General features: G+C 55.2%; 1 protein-coding gene across 2 annotated transcripts; it reads left to right on the top strand.

The window, feature by feature from the left end:
- The first annotated feature begins 6745 nt into the window (after positions 1-6745).
- Irx2 (iroquois homeobox 2) lies at positions 6746-12412 on the top strand. 2 transcript variants are annotated; one of them, XM_004666122.2, is made up of 5 exons: positions 6746-7000; positions 8634-9039; positions 9387-10133; positions 10873-10948; positions 11657-12412. In XM_004666122.2, the coding sequence occupies exons 1-4, from the start codon at positions 6746-6748 to the stop codon at positions 10923-10925; spliced, it is 1461 nt and encodes a 486-aa protein (XP_004666179.1). In that variant the 3' UTR covers positions 10926-10948; positions 11657-12412. The 2 variants fall into 2 exon arrangements, with proteins under 2 accessions (XP_004666179.1, XP_044994935.1); XM_045139000.1 differs by having other exon boundaries at positions 10873-12412.
- The last annotated feature ends 4004 nt before the right edge of the window (positions 12413-16416 follow it).

Here is a 16416-nt window from a genome sequence, read left to right as displayed (position 1 = left end):
CACTCATAGCCCCCGGGGGGACATTCTCTACCACAGAATCTACCATGAACTCACCATCAAGGCCCCTGGGATGGCCACTGGGAGGTTTAACAGCCACGCAGAGCCGCAAAGGGCCTGGCTGGTCTGGGTCTGTCTGCCTCCCCAGCACCTGCGTGACATTTCTTCGCTGTTTGCTCCCAGGCCAGGTGTTGCTGGGTGGAAAGGCAGTTTGTCACCAAATGGCCTCCTAATTTCTTTGTGACACAGTCCAGAGGCCTCTCCTGTCCTCTGCCCTGGGCCTTGTTTGGGACTTGAAGCAGTACCAGTAGGAGGGGTGTGCATCCATTGTCTGAAGGTCTGCGTGATTTCCCCTCAGGGGCCCGACATTGCTACGGACTCCCTCTGCATCCCAGTCTCTGTCCAGTGCTCCAAAATCCCGCCTTCCTCCTCGTGTGTGAACTTTTCTAATCCAAACTTATCTGTGTGTGTGTGCGTGTGTGTGTGTGTGTTTCATTGTGTATCCAAAACATCCTTCTGTAGGACAATTCTGGGTACATGAGTTTGGGGGACAGCGTGGAGGAGGATGCATGTGTCCCCGGCCACAGGAGAGCTTTTGCAGGACCCACACAAATTCTGCTCGGGGCCTGGCTTGCATCGTCCAGTGTGCACAGACCGTAGGGAGTCATGTTCCTGCAGCCTCCGCGCTTGCTTCCAGCAGGATCCGTCCACAGCTGAGTCCAGGCAGGCAACCTGCCCACAGGGCTGGGCGGGCGAGGGTCTGTCAAACACTGCCTGGCAGAAGCTCCCTCTCCAAACAGAACCCATCGGAGAGCCCCCCCCCCTTCCGCAGAGCCGCGCAGAGCCAGCACCTGGGGGGTGGCGGAGGGGTGCGGGGTAGAAGGGGATGCCAGGGCCCAGGGGAGGGGCCTGGTGCAGAGGCCGGGCAACCAGCCCTTTCCTGCTCCAGAAACGGTCTCCTTTCACTCCCATCCATTGAAGACCTCAGGCCAGTCCACTTCCAAGGAAGGTCCCCTCCCCGTCTTTCCCGCGTGCCCAGGCTGGGCGCGAGGGGCCCCCTCTGGGAGACTGGGCGGCTGCGGGAGGGTGGGGGGCAGAGGGCACCCGCGGTTTCCCCAGGAGCCTGGCGAGGGCATCCGATGTGGACATTTTTGGCCCAGCCCCGCGGATGCCAGGCCCTGCTGCGGTGCCAGGGAGGACCTAAACAGAGCGCGGTGAGAGAAAGAGGGGAAGAGGAGACCGGGCGGGCGGTGGAAGCGAGGCGTGGCGGCTGCGGGAATGGGGCGAAGACCGGACCCCAAGTCCCTGAGTCGAGCAGAAGCAAAGAAAAGAAGAAATGAGATGCATGCGGGAGAGAAACTTCAGGAAGCCGGTGGGAGGCGGGGCATCTAGATGCCAGAGGTTTGCTCTCCATTGAAGGAATCCCGGGAGAGACAGGGTGGAGGAAAAGAGAGGGAACCAAGATCGAGAAGAGAGTGAAAACAGGACCGGCAGGATGCTTGAATCCGCTACCTTGCAAGGGAAAGAAAGAAAGAAAGAGAAGAAAGAGGGAGGGAAAGAGAAGAAAGAAAGAAAGAGAAGAAAGAAAGAGGGAGGGAGAGAGAGCAAGAGAAAGAAAGAATGAAAGAAAGAAAGAGAAGAAAGAAAGGAAAAGAGAAGAAAGAAAGGGAAAGAGAAGAAAGAAAGAAAGGAAGGAAGGAAGAAAGAAAGAAAGAGAGGGAGGGAGGGAGAGAGAGAGAAAGTGAAAAAAAAGAAACAGGGAGGGAGAGAGAGCAAGAGAAAGGGAGAAAGAAAGAGAGAGAAAAAGAAAGAAAGGAAGGAAGAGAAAGAAAAGAGAAGGAAGGAAGGAAGGAAGGAAGGGGGAAGGGGAAGGGCGAGCTTGCAGTGGGGTCCTGGGGCCCTGGAACCTCAGCACTGGAGGGTGAGGGTGAGGGTGAAGGCTGCCTGCTCAGATCCGCTCACAAGCGCCAGGCCCTGCAGGCCACTTTGAGAACCTCAGAAGGGTCTCTGGCTGGCAGTTTCAGTATGTCCTTACTGCAAGGTCCTCAGGAAAGTGCTAAACCACCCAAAGTGCACTTAGGCCCTGGAAATACCTGTGGGTCCAAAATGCCACCAACAGTCCAGATAGATGGCTAGGGGTTGAGAGAGGTTTACCTTAATCCTGGGCTTCAATTTTCAAAACTGTATTTCAGTTTCCAAAAAGAGGGTTAGACAAAAGCACAAGGCGCTCTCTCTTTCCTCTCTCTCTCTCCCTCCCTGTCTCTCTCTTTCCTGTCTCTCTTCCTCCCTCTCCCTTTCATCTGTCATCCGCACGCCAGTTTCACTGTTTACGAATGCAATTTGATTTTACATTTTTTGTGGGTTTTCAAGGTAGGGTCTCACTCTGGCCCAGGCTGACCTGGAATTCACTCTGTAGACTCAGGATGGCCTCGAACTCCATCCTACTACCTCAGCCTCCGGAGTGCTGGGATTAAAAGGCATGCGCCACCACGCCCCGCCAGATTTTACATTTTAAGTGTCTCCTCATTCAATGAACCAAATGTGTACACACCTCATGCGAATCCCCCAAAGAACAAAAACAAATGCCCACACCCCAAAGTGACAGCGGTTTTAGCCACAAACTTCAAAGGTCCACGAATGCCAGAGTCGAAATGGAATGAAAAAAAAAAAAATAGTTAGGAACACCCGCAGTTGGGCTGAAATGTCGAAGTATCGGTTCTCTCCTTGTTTCTCCGTGAACCGGGCGGTGGAAAGACGGCGGCCCTGCGACAAGCCGGGCATCAGCCACGTTGGTGGCTCCAGGACCTGCCCGGGACCAGGAGACCAGGGCGCAGGCCACAGCGCCCCCTCGCCGCCCGCCGCGTGCCTCCAGCTCGCCTGGCCGCCTCTGACTCTGGGGACCCTGACAACAAACCCCAGGAATCGGCAGTGTCTGGTGAGTACCCCGGGGTCTTCGCTGCCAGTGGGCTCTCCAGGAAGACCCACGAACCAGCAACTGAGGATCTTCTGGTCCTGGAGTGGCCTGGATGAGAAATGTGTGGACCTAAGTGGGTAAGGCTGAGCAGACCTGTTCTAAATGCTGCAGCCACTGTAGGAATGCGATTAAAAAAGAGAAGGGGGAAAATAAATAAAAAAAAAAAAACCCTGCTGTTTTTGCTTTTTAGTCTTAGTCCACACATAGGAGAGTCCCGAGCAGTAGGCTCCCCTGCAAACATATTCATTTTCTCTTTCATTTCAGCTCAGATGCTCAGAAAAACAGAAGAGCCTGCTGGTACCCCTGACCCCTCCCGTCCTGCAGTTCCACAAGGGAGAGGCAAGCTTTATCAAGTGCAACCCCTTTCCCTCTCCCCCCCCACCAGGGCAGCTTAAGCTAACCCCTCCACCCCAGGCTGGCTGGCTGGCAGTAAGGCCCCGGGGCCCAGATTCCTCACTCCCAACCTGCGTTTTCAGCACTGATTTTGCTGTTGCTTTTAAAGACGATCCATCCAGCCAACTTTAAGAAAAGGCTAGAAGTGGCTTTTCCAGTGTCAGGAGGCCTTAACTTGACAAGGCGTTTATACATCCCAGTAACAATGAAGATCGTAAGTGTTAATGTCCCTGCGTAGGCATTTTAATTTGCTAGTCACTACCGATAAAACCAGCATGTAGTCCGATTCGACTGTTTAATAGTGCAAGGTAGACGGTTTTTATTAGTAACAAGCAGCAGTACGGAAAATTTAGATTTTGATGGAACAGGAGAATTGCTGGGGGAGGAGAGGAGGGGGAGGGGGGCAGGGAGGAGAAGTCTCTAGATTGGCAGCAGCAGGAGGGAAAGGCCTGTAGTGTTTCCCAGGATGCAAGCTGTCAAGAGAAGACCTTCCAGAGTCACATGGGCTTCTCTGGTTATGCAGTTAATTAATGTCGAAACTGGCTGTATGTAGCATAAGGTCCTCCTCCACAATGCAGATGTTTGGGCCATAACTGTGTGTTTTCTCTTCAACTCCTAGCAAAGGTCAGGTGGGGAGGGGACTCCAGCATAACCACATCAGGGACCCCGCCTTTTGAAATGGGAACATTCCAGGCTAGTTAGCTTCAAGATAAAAATTAGAGCATTTTGTGTTTGTGACGTGTGTGTGTGTGTGTGTGTGTGTGTGTAACCCCGTTCTTAAAATCTCAACAAAAGTACCCTATGTGAAATTATTTAGTATTGGCTTTCAAATTCTCAAGTTATTAACATTATTCTTGCAGAACTGTTTAAAAAAAACTCATTAGAGAATATCTGTAAATTTTAATAAAAAGAACAACCAATTTTTAAACTTAAATCAGAAGCCAGTTTCAATGGCTGCAGGCTGACCCGTGACTGTCTGCGTCCCAATATGTCATTAAGCCCCTCTTCTGAAAGGAATTTCTCCCAAATAAAATCTGCTCCACTGAGTTCATTTCCTTCCCTCCCCTCTCTCTTTCTCTTAAATTATCTTCCTGATCTGAAATTATTTGCAATTTTTCTCCCAAACAAAAAATTCTCCATCCAGTAACCCCTTCCACTCTCTCTCTCTCATTTTAAGTAAGTATCTTCCTGGGATCCCCCCCGCCCCCCCCCCCCACACACACACATGGGCTCTCTGCATTGTTGCTGCAAGCTCTGAGCTCTGCAGGAAAGTGGAAGCAGGACACAAGTGCGCTCAGACCAAGAAAGGGGGCTCCGTTTGCAGAACGGTGGTGAGGAGAAGCCTGCGGGGGGGAACGGAGAGGGGGAAGGGGGAATCGGTGCGAGCAAGTGTCGGAGAGCGGATGGAGGAGGGCCAGGGAGCCTGGAGGCACCTACCAGAAGCGCGGGCCTGCGGGCCAGAGGAAGGGCGTTCCTTCTACTGCCCCACCACTGCCATTGACGCAGGGGTCCCCGGGATCTGAGGAAAGACAAAAGCACCCCGGCTTGGGCGTCCACGACCTGGCTGTGCTAGGAGCCTGAGCCGTGCACTCAGAGCACCCGAAGAGGTCTTGGATTAGCAAACACCACCGCTCAGAGCCCGCCCAGGCGCCTCGGGGGTATCTCTCCAAAGGCCACTGGAGAAGGAATTCGGCGGCGGCAGGTCTGAGTTCAGGCCCCGCTCCAGCCCGCAGTGCCCTTGCGCTCCGCCGCAGGTGGCTTCCTATGAACAGACACCTGTTGGGTGGGCGCCCTCTCCCGGACCAGCACACACCCGACCTCCTTCAGCCCCCAGAGCGCATCCAGTCGATGACCTCTCAGTCCTAGTTGCCGAGTGCCCAGTCCAGCAGCCCCGGTGGAGCAGTGAAGGAATGCTGGGTCTATGGGAAGTGGCGGGGGGTCCCCAAGGGCCTTCACTGACTACTTCTCCCATGGGCCCACGAGCCACCTCCTGGACGCGGGTTACCTGAGCTACCTGTGATGGCCACTGCGCCGCGCCACCAGCCGGACGGCCCATCTGGTCCCTTCAGGCCAGGTGGAAGAGAGGTTCCAATTAAATGGGAGGCATTTTTTAAAATTATTTTTATTTTTATTTATTTATTTATTTATTTTTGCAGTAACAGCCTTCCCTTGCATCTGAAGGAGGTCTCAACTTAAAACAAAACTCTTGGACGGTCTTGAAAGATGGTGTTTTCACCAGGAAGCCACTCACTGGTTGCGTGCGCGCCAAAACGTCCACAGGCACAGAAAGTCCTAACACCCAGGACCCTCCCCCAAGCCACCTACGGAGTTGAGGCACAAGGCTTACCTCGGGGCCTCCTTGGTACACCGTTCCAATAATGCAAGGCGCTCCGGATTCCAGCGGATGCCAGGCAGCGCTGGGCGCCCTGAGCGGATGCCGGCAGCCTGGGCTGTGGAGCCGGGAAGGGTGGGAGTGGGATTTCTCCTCGTTACCCCAAGAACTCTGTGGGGCCCTCCTCACGCTGCCCGGCAGCTCCCAGCGGCTCCCGCACTGGGCCCTGGGATCAGAGATGCAAAAATCAACCGAGCCAGCTTCTTCGGGACGGCGAGAGGTGTACGATCGATCGGCGGGGTCTCTCCCGGTGGACCGGGCCTGGCCTGACCTTAGGAGGCCTTAGCCTAGCTGGTGTGGGGGTGGACCGGGGACCAGGACGTGGCTGGACGGTGGCCAGGGGAGGGGGTGAAGGAGATGGCAGAGCGAAAGTGAGGGGCCGCTGGAGTGGGGTTGGGGGGGAATGCGGCCGGGAGGACGTGCCTGTGGGAGGGGTGCGCCGGGCCGCCCAGGGCGCGGATTCCCGCCGGGCCGGACTGCGGGTCCGCGGGCCTGGGGCTGGGGCCGGGGACGGAGCTGCGAGAGAGGCGGCAGAGCCACAAAAAGCCTGCGCGTCCCTCCTCCCCCGGCAGCCCGCCTCCTCTCCTCCGCCCGGCCTCCCTCCCTCCCGGCCTCCCTCCCCGCCCCTCCCCCGACCCGGGCCGGGCGGCGGGCGGAGCAGGGGAGGGGCGGGCACCGGAATATGCAGATGAGCGCGTGACGGACAGCTCGGCGTTCCAATGTCCCTCGGAAACTCGAGCGCTCCTTCCTCAACTCCTCTCTCCCGACCCGAGACTCCCCCAAACCCCGACCGCCGGCCCGGCGCGCGGCTGCGCCCACCGCCTCCACGCCGCCGCCTCTCCCGGAGCCGCCGCTGGCCACCTCGCCATCGCCGCGATCCGCCCGCCTAGTGCCCAGGCCGACCCGTGCCGGCCGGGCGTGGATGGAGGGTACCGCGCGCCCTGCCCGCTGCTCGGCGTGACGCGGGCCCCCCGCGCCCGGCGCCCACCATGTCCTACCCGCAGGGCTACCTGTACCAGGCGCCCGGCTCGCTGGCGCTCTACTCGTGCCCCGCGTACGGCGCGTCGGCGCTGGCGGCGCCGCGGAGCGAGGAGCTGGCGCGCTCGGCGTCGGGCTCGGCGTTCAGTCCCTACCCGGGCTCGGCGGCCTTCACGGCGGCGCAGGCGGCCACGGGCTTCGGGAGTCCGCTGCAGTACTCGGCCGACGCCGCGGCCGCTGCCGCCGCAGGATTCCCGTCCTACATGGTAACCGCGCGCGGGGCCCGGGGCGCGGGTGGACGGGGCGTCGGGGACCCGGAGCGGGGGCCAGGAGGTTGTGGGGCATCCGAGGACCAGGAGGGAATGGGGGATCCAGGGCCCTGGACACGGGTGGAGTAGGGTCGCCGGGAACCTGGAGGGAGTGGGAGCGTTGGGGACCGGGAGGAAGTGGGCGATCCGAGGACCGGGAGGGAGTGGGGGATCCGGGGACTGGGACGCAGACGGATGGGGCGCGAGGCAGTGGGGCGCGCGGGGTCCTGGACATGGGTGAAGTGGGAGCGCCGGGTACCGGGAGGGAGTGGGGCGCGCGGGACCCGGACCTGAGCGGACGGGGCACCGGGGACGGGAAGGGAGCGGGTGGAGGCAGCGGAGTCGCCGGCCTTGGACCCTGCTGGCTCGGTGGACAGAACAGGAGACCCGGGTGACGGGCAGCGCGGCCCCGCGGTTTAGGCGGCGCCGGCCTTTTCCCAATGGCTCTCCTGGGTGACGTTCCCGAAGCATCTGGGAAGCGCCACTCCACTCCGCGCTGGCAAGCCCGGGTTGTCCCCGACCTGAGACTGCCCGTGGCGCCCCGAGCTGCCGGGCGACTGGCCCGCAGGGTGTCCCGGGGCTCCTCGGTTCGAATTTCCTAGTGGCGTTGGGGCGTTGGTGTCCCGGAATCCGGGAAGGGCGCGCAGCCTCGGGCGGCGGCGGCTGCTTCCAGGCCCAGCCCCAAGCTCCTCGTCTCGGCCTGCCGCGGGCTCTCAGTCCCGGCTTTCGCAAAACGTGTTGGCGGGCTGGGGACGCTGCAAGAGCCGCTGGACAATGTCCCGCTACCGATCGGGGCTCCGGCGACCCGGAATCGGCCCCGGGCGCCTCGCAGTTTTGCGTGTGGGCCCCGCTAGGACCGGACCGAAGCACTTTTCGGGTGACTGGGGACGTGACTTAGGGGAGGGAGGGGGCAGCATTGTCGCCGAGGCTCACCGCTCGCAGAGGGAGGAATTCCCGGTTGCAGACTTGGAAGTCCCTGCTTAGGGGAAGGCTGCGGCAAATGTCTTGAATTTAAACGTTAAGGGATGAATTAAAATGCTAATCATCGCATACTCGGAAAAAAAAAATTGAAACAGCGACTGGCTTCTGAGTTGCAAATTGGATTTACTCAGCTCTAGAGCAGTGAATGGTGCACCGGAGGGGGGGGGCAGTGGTTTTGTTTTGTTTCTGTAAACCTTATAAAAGATTCGGAGGGGGTGGAGAGCAGTGCAGGCAGCACCCACCCAAGTTTGGAGATGATCCATTACCTGCCGTCCAGCTGAGTGACCACGCGCGCGCGTTTGTGTGTGTGTGTGTGTGTGTGTGTGTGTGTGTGTGTGTGTGTGTATGCGCGCGCGCATTGTGTGAGGGCGTCGGGGAACATTTACGGGAAATAAGTCGTCTTAGAAAAGTAAAATAGTTTTTAAAGAACTGGGCATTAAAGAAAGCAGTGCTTTTGTGATCCACTGCTGGCCTCGTGTTTCTGGGCCTGAAGTGGACAGTGACGCTCACAGCCTCCCGAGACCCAGGGGCTTAGGAAAAGGCAGCGGTGGGTCGCCCGCCTCCGAGGGGTCCCCAGACGCCCCCACTCACGGGCTCTTGTTGGTTTCAGGGGTCGCCCTACGACACGCACACGACCGGCATGACCGGGGCCATCGGCTACCACCCGTACGGCAGCGCGGCCTATCCCTACCAGCTGAACGACCCCGCTTACCGCAAGAACGCCACGCGGGACGCCACGGCCACGCTCAAGGCCTGGCTCAACGAGCACCGCAAGAACCCGTACCCCACCAAGGGCGAGAAGATCATGCTGGCCATCATCACCAAGATGACCCTCACGCAGGTGTCCACCTGGTTCGCCAACGCGCGCCGGCGGCTCAAGAAGGAGAACAAGATGACGTGGGCCCCTCGGAACAAAAGCGAGGACGAGGACGAGGACGAGGGTGACGCCGCGAGGAGCAAGGAGGACAGCTCCGAGAAGACGCAGGAGGGCACCGAGACCTCGGCGGAGGACGAAGGTGAGCGGGCCGGGCCGCGCTCAGCACCCCGAGGTCCGGGGAGATTTCTCCCCAGGCGGGCTTCGGAGCTGCTGTCTGGCGGGGACGCCGCGCACGGGACCAGGCAAAGTGGGCTGCCCGGTGCCAGGTCAGGGCCGGAGTGGGCGGAGGAGAGGGGGTGTGGGGTCTGCAGTGTGCAGCCCGAGCTGCGTGGAGGTCCGGCCGCGCTCATCTCTGGCCTGGGGCGCGGCGGCGGTGCATGGCATCCACGGGGAGGGCCTGGTGAGGAGCGCGGCACCCGAGGGGGGCTCCGGGTGCCCGCGCTCGCCGCCCCAGCGTTTCCGACGTGGGTGCCCGCGTCCCCGCAGGGATCAGCCTGCACGTGGACTCGCTCACGGATCACTCGTGCTCCGCGGAGTCGGACGTGGAAAAGCTGCCGTGCCGCGCCAGCGGGGATCGCTTGTGCGAATCGGGCTCGGAGTTCAAGCACAAATATGACGACCTGGACGACGACGAGGAGGACGAGGACGAGGACGAAGACGAGTGCCAGAGGGACCTGGCGGTGGTGCCCAAGCCCGTGACCTCGTCGCCACTCACCGGCGTGGAGGCGCCGCTCCTGAGCCCCCCGCCCGAGGCCGCGCCCCGCAGCGGCGGCGGCGGCGGCGGGGGTGGCGCTGGCAAGACGCCCCTGGGCAGCCGGACGTCGCCTGGAGCGCCGCCGCCCGCCAGCAAACCCAAGCTGTGGTCACTGGCGGAGATCGCCACGTCGGACCTCAAGCAGCCCAGCCTGGGCCCGGGGCTGCCGGGCGCCGCCGCTGCCCCGGCGCCCGCCTCCTCGGGGGCACCTCCTCCGGGAGGCTCGCCCTACTCCGCCTCGCCCCTGCTCGGCCGCCACCTCTACTACACGTCGCCTTTCTACGGCAACTATACGAGCTATGGGAACTTGAACGCGGCGCTGCAGGGCCAGGGCCTCCTGCGCTACAACGCGGCCAGCGCGGCGGCGGAGACTCTGCACCAGGGCGCGCCCAAGGCGGCCAGCGACGCGGGCAAGGCGGGGTCCCACCCGCTGGAGCCCCTCTACCGGCCTCCAGGCGGCAGCTATGAGCCCAAGAAAGGTAGGCTGCCCCAGGCCTTCATGGAGGGACCCTGGTTAAGTTAGAGCTCTGGAGGCACCTGGGGAAGGGGAGACCTTTGGACCTGGCGCAGGAAGTCCCTAGCACTGACCAGGTCAGAGAGAGAGAGAGGGACACACACACACACATACACAGAGACACACACACGCACACACAGCCAGGGTGCTGGGGAGGGAGAGTTGAAAGTGAGGCTGCAGCGGGCACGCCCTCTTTGTACATCTACCCTGTTATTATTTACTCTTTATTTAATTTGCTGCTAATGTGATCACCGGGACCATTTCATTGTGGCCAGGAGCACATTGCCACGGAAGGCAGTGCGTGGCGGCAGCTTGTCTCTTGCTTCTGGAAGTCTGAGCTTCAGTTCACGCCCAGTGTGGGCTGAGTAAGGGGCGGGGGGAACTCAGCTGAATCTTTCTGCCTTTGGCTCAAAGGAAACCAGACTTTCTCAGGAACTCTCAGAGTCCTTATTTCTTGAGAATGCAAAATAAGATAGCTCTCCCCACTACCCCCCACTTCCTCTTCTTCCCCAAAGCCTGCATAGCTCCTAGTTTCAGGAACCCTCCCTTGAGGCAGGGGCTCAAGAAGAGAAAAAAAAGGCAATGAGAAAATAAGCTAAGTGTGTCAGCTTCACCAGAGAGCGTGGCGACCGACGTGTGCAAGGTGGGCTGGTGGGTGGGTGGCTGCCAGGGGCCTGTCTCACTCACTGCCCCTCCCCTGACAGATGCCAGCGAGGGCTGTGGAGTAGCTGGAGAGGGTGCCCAGGCCTACCTATAGGAGGGCCCAGCTCAGCAGTGCAAGTAAGTGACCAGCCATCCCGGGGCTCACCTGATTCACCAGCCATGCTCCTATTGCACCCCCACCCCATGCTTACTGTACTTTGGGGGGGAGTAGAGCTTGGTGCATTTCTCTGGCCTGTTTGCCTTTAAAGGATCCCTCTACATGGTTAAGACACCCTATTTTCTGTACAAGTTCAGCTTTAAAGAATCAGTCCTTGAATTGTATGCACGCGTGCGCACACACACACACACACACATTTGTGCATGTGTGTATTTCTGTGTATATATCATTGCCATTTCCTCTTTGAGAAGACATGATTAAAACCTGGGCATTCATGTCACTCAGAACAGTTTTTTTCAGCCCCCTCCCCCGACACAGACACATCATAATAGATGCTATGTGCATGAGTGAGTGTTACCAAAACTTGGGTATCAAAAACCCTTTATAGATTGCAGATCAAAACAAGGGACACCAGGAGCTTAATTTTTTTCTTGGGCCTGCCACTCCGTGTGCAGTGGCCAAGTGGACCAGCAGGCCCTGGAAGTTCTCCTGCCTGATAGCAATATTAAAACAATAAAAACAAAACAAAAAACGATCCCACTCATTTTACAATTAAGCAAGATGAGGAGTCTCAGGTTTTGAATATGGAAAAGAGGCTAAAACCACTGGAAGGTGCTGGCTAGGAAAGGCAGGCTTTGAGATGATTTCGTTTTTTCCTTGGTCCACAGGTAGGTGTCACAATTGCTTTGGAAAAAACAAAAGTCAGGAGGCCGGTCTGTCTTCCCCAGCTCATAAATATACAGATACACAGTCCAGATCTGTAGGCCGGGACCACATCCTGTGCCACTATAAAGAGGAGCTGCACGGCGCTGTCAGCCCACAGACTGTAAGGACGGGACACACTGTTGTCAGGCATATGTGAATTTGTTGGAATAGTATAGCTTCCCCAATGTTTGTGTGACTTTTGGAAACAATCTGTTTTTTTTCTCAGGATATCTTGATCCCTTCATTGCCACGGTATATATGCTATAGATGTGATAGGACTTACTGTAAAAAAAAAATTATTTGTAAAAGATGTACACAGTAGGAATAAAACGTGATTGAAGAACTCGAGTCCTTCAGAAGTGGAAACAAATTTGATATTTATTTTTATAATGACATAAAGCTTCTAGTAACTTATGCAAGTTGTATTGCAAAGAAATCTAAAACTTTTGTAAATAAATTCTGCCTGGTTTTTATTTGAACATTGCTGGTTATACAATCGTTGTTGGTTGTTTAACACGAATTCTCTACTAATTTATATCTAAAACTGTAAATAAAAGAAAAACGAACTAGTCTACAATTATATGGTGTTGGGGCTCATTCTTCCTGACGAGTGGTTTGGGTAGAGAGCCCTTATGATAACAGCCCGCCACCCCCGGATGAGGGTGATCTGAGCTTACCTTTTTAATGAAGAGCTGTGTGAAATTAGCTCTCCTTTTTCAAGATCGTTCTTTTTTTTTTTTTTTTTTTTTTTTTTGAAGGCAGAAGGGGAAAGGAGAGAGACAGCCAACAGGGCGATACATATAGCTCGAGATTGTTTACATACCAATGTACTGCGAGAAAATAATTAAGACTTTTGTTCTCTGAATATGCAAACCCCTCGTTAGTGTAAATGTCTAAAACGTGGAAAAAATAAAAGGATATGCCACCGTCTGCATTTCATCTTTCTTCACGATGCTGACTTAGCCTCAGCAAAGTGAGCAGACAGGCCCCCCGACGTGTCATCGAATTGAGAAGGTGGGGGGGGGGACACTCTCCACCAGAAATCACCCACGGGACTGACTGCTTTCACAAGCCAGAATTGTCCAAATTGACATAGATTATTCACATTTATTGAAGGACTCTTAACTCTGTCTCCACAGAACTCCCATTAACGGGGGGTGGGGTGGGGGGGGGAAGACGGCGGGGGAGGGATGTAGTTTCTTTTCAGTGGCTCATAGCTAACCCTTACCCTCCGGGAAAAGAAAACTTTAAACAGCCTTAGCCGATTGTCTCTTTATTACCTACTCACTTCCTAATTATAGGACAAGTCGAGAGTCTTCGCCAAGTAACCCGGCCCCTTTGATTGGTATCAGAGCATAGTGGCTGTGTCACTCCGGCTTTCCGCGAATTATGTAGATATCCATATAATATAATTTCTGAGAAGAATGAGCAATCATTTATTTCCCCTCCAAAGATAAATTGAGTGAATATAACTTACGGTTATAAAGCAAGAATAATGGCTTCTTAGATTGGCCTTTAATCAATCATACACTTATTTTTTTCAAGAGGCTCACCTATTTTCTTCCGTGATTAATAACAGTGTGGCTGGAAAGCGTTATTGGAGCCCAGCGGGGGAGGTCTCCCATGCTTTCAGCTGCTTTGGAATGGTCAGTTGGGGTTCATTATGGGCTAAGATTGAACGATTTATAAAATCTTGCTAAACATCTGCCAGCTCCGATAGGCTGGTGCGTCTGAGGATGGGAAATTGCCCCGACCAGTTGATATTGACAAACGGGTCTCTCTCCTGTGGCTTTTTGTGCTATAGAAATTAGTGGCCTCTTGCTGGGGTCTCGTTAGAAAGGGTATTGGAAAGTCATCTTAGGTACTTGAAGCAAAGCCAAGGGACTGTTAACTGGACACAGGCTGTCGTGGGAGGGGTGATTGCTATGGCTGGGGGGGGGGGGGCTGGGGCGGCTGGCTTGTTTGCTCATGCTTTTGCTTGTCAGTGCAAAGGCATTCGCAGCTAGGCTGTAGCACTTAAAGTAAAAATTTTTAAGTAAATTTTTAGTGTGGGGGCTAGTTCTTCCTTCCCTCCAACCCCAGTATGGAAATGGGAACGTCTGGAGATGAGCTCTCTGTGGGCAAAGGGAAGGATTTTTCACAGAGACTTTTGCCGCTCTGGGCGGCGTGTGGGAAGGCAAAGGCATCTGGGCAGTTAAAGGGAGCTTGGGAAGTGCTTTGGTTTCAGAGGGGGAACCTTTCCATAGAGTTGACAACAGCCCCTCCCTCCCAACACCTTTTGTAAGAAAAAAAATCTATATGTATGTATGTATGTGGGTGGGTGTGTATATATGTATATATATTACATTGCAATCTGAAACAGGGCACTTGGACTTATTAACTTAAGCCACATTTAGCAAATCCATAAGGAATTACATGTGCAAGGTATCTTTGTGGCAAGTAAGGTTGGTTATTGGGCATTTTAAGAATTCCTGGGGTAAGTATGAAAGTCAATGTCATTTAACAAAGGAAACATGCAGAGATCAATACTAATGAAGACGTAGCTAGGCACTTCAGGCCAAAGTGTAAGGGAAGACATCCCGAGCCCAAAGCCACCTTCCTGCTCAGGGTCAGCATTAGAAGGAGGGTTGAACTGCCTCCCTGGAATGGGGCCCCATTGTCTTACCTGGACCGGGACTCTGGACACTTTCCCAGAATTCTGATGCCCTCAGACCCTGCCCCAATCTCTGAGGTTGGGCACATTGGAAAGCCGCTCAGATTAGCCAAGCAAGGCTAATGAAGCTCTGATGTTTGTATGCCCAACAAATTACCAGTGGCTTCCATGCCCTTATCCAGCCATGCCTCCGGAGCAGAACGTCTTTCTGGAAAACTTGAATTTTTTTAAAAGAAAGGATGGATGGATATACATACATATATATATATATATATATATATATATATATATATATATATATGTACACACACACACACATACATATATATACATATACACATATACTCATATACATATATACATATACACATATACATATATATACATATATATGTATGTTATATATATACAAGGGTATTGGAAAGTCATCTTAGGTACTTGAAGCAAAGCCAAGGGACTGTTAACTGGACACAGGCTGTCGTGGGAGGGGTGATTGCTATGGCTGGGTGGGGGCTGGGGCGGCTGGCTTGTTTTATATATATATTATATATATATATATATATGTATATATATATCATTAAACCTGCAGGTGTTTAGAGGGACCTTTTAAAAAAGAATTTTTAGGGTGATTTATGAGCTCTCAGAGGGGAGAGGGGACAGAGATCCAGCGAGCGCCAGCGTCAGCCAGCCTTCAGCGGGGAGAGACCCGCTCAGCAGCGGCGATCTCCGAAGGTGACGGTCGCCGGGCGCATCGGGCCCCGCGGCGCGGCAGCGCACCCGCCCGGGCACGCTCCCCGCGGCCCCCAAGCGGGCGTCCGCGCCGTCGGGCCGCGACCATCCCGCCGCGCTGCCCAGCCCCGGCTTCCCTGGAGCTGACTTCTCGGAATCCACACTGTCATCTCAGGTGGGCCCCGGGGGCCTCGCGGGGGCTCGGGCACCGCCGGGCGCTTGCCGGGCAGCCGGCCGCGGACGCGGCCTCCCGCGCCCGTCAAATGTCAACATTTGTTCCCAATAAAAGAGTTTTTTGTTTCTGCAAAGCCGCCCAGCAACTGCCTTTGAAACTTGAAAAGAACTTCATTTACCTTTGTGTGATGCCAGGAGGAGGAGGAGGAGGAGGAGGGGCGGGGAGGGGGCTGGGGCAGCCCCCAGGGCCTTCCCTGGGCTCAGCTCAGCGGGGCACAGCCTGGATTCTGGGGGTTCGCCTCCCCGCCCCCTCAGCCCCCCTCCTGCGCTCACCCTGGAGCTGGGAGCGGGCGAGGCATCCACAGAACCGGTGTGGGTCACTCATCCGCAGACTGCCCCACGCAGAAACCCAGGATGCCCCCATCCACGCCTTCTGGGGTTAAATAATTTACCCGTGTTGAAAAATTTAGGAACGTGGGTAAAAGTGAAGTCTATACCTTTTTGGAAAATCTTCCAAAGCCGAAAGCGGTTTGGGGAAAAAAAAAAAAAATCTGAAGCCAATTTACCACCTAGTCTGAGGAGGCTTCTTAATTTTAAAGGACACTCCTAATTATTGGATTTTCCCCTTCATGTGGCATTCAAGGATGGTCACTGCTTAATTTTCCCTAGTTACCGGGCAAACTAAAAAGCAAAACCCAGAAAACTATTCATGTAAACTCCAAGTCAAATCTGTAGATACATTAAATATGTTTAAAATCACTGTTACCTAAAACATCAATTTAAATTATTTGTAAAATGTGCGAACCTAAGAATGGATCTTAGGACCCGCTACAAAACTGTCTGTGATATGTGGATCTTTATGATTAAAACCATTTGAATTTCTACAGATCCCAAGAGGGACACGTCCCTTTGATGTTTCTTTTTTTTTTTCAAACCTTTATTCAAGTGACAAATCCCCACAGATATTTTAAAGGCTCTCGTTTTAAGGAGAAGTAATCTACGACAATATAATTTCTCAGCTGCCAAAACCCACTTTCTATTGGTCCTTGTGAAAATGCGGGCTGGCCCTTCCCCTGCCTGGGCAGGACCCCGGATTCGGGTATTCAGCTGTTGGCTCCTGGACCACAGCCACTGCTGCAGAGAAAGCAGAAAAGCAGCTCACCCCGG

Source organism: Jaculus jaculus, chromosome 20, assembly GCF_020740685.1.
Source record: "Jaculus jaculus isolate mJacJac1 chromosome 20, mJacJac1.mat.Y.cur, whole genome shotgun sequence".
In the NCBI taxonomy this organism is placed as follows: Eukaryota; Metazoa; Chordata; class Mammalia; order Rodentia; family Dipodidae; genus Jaculus; species Jaculus jaculus.
Note: the sequence above shows the minus strand (reverse complement) of the source record. Positions and strands in the feature narration are given on the sequence as shown.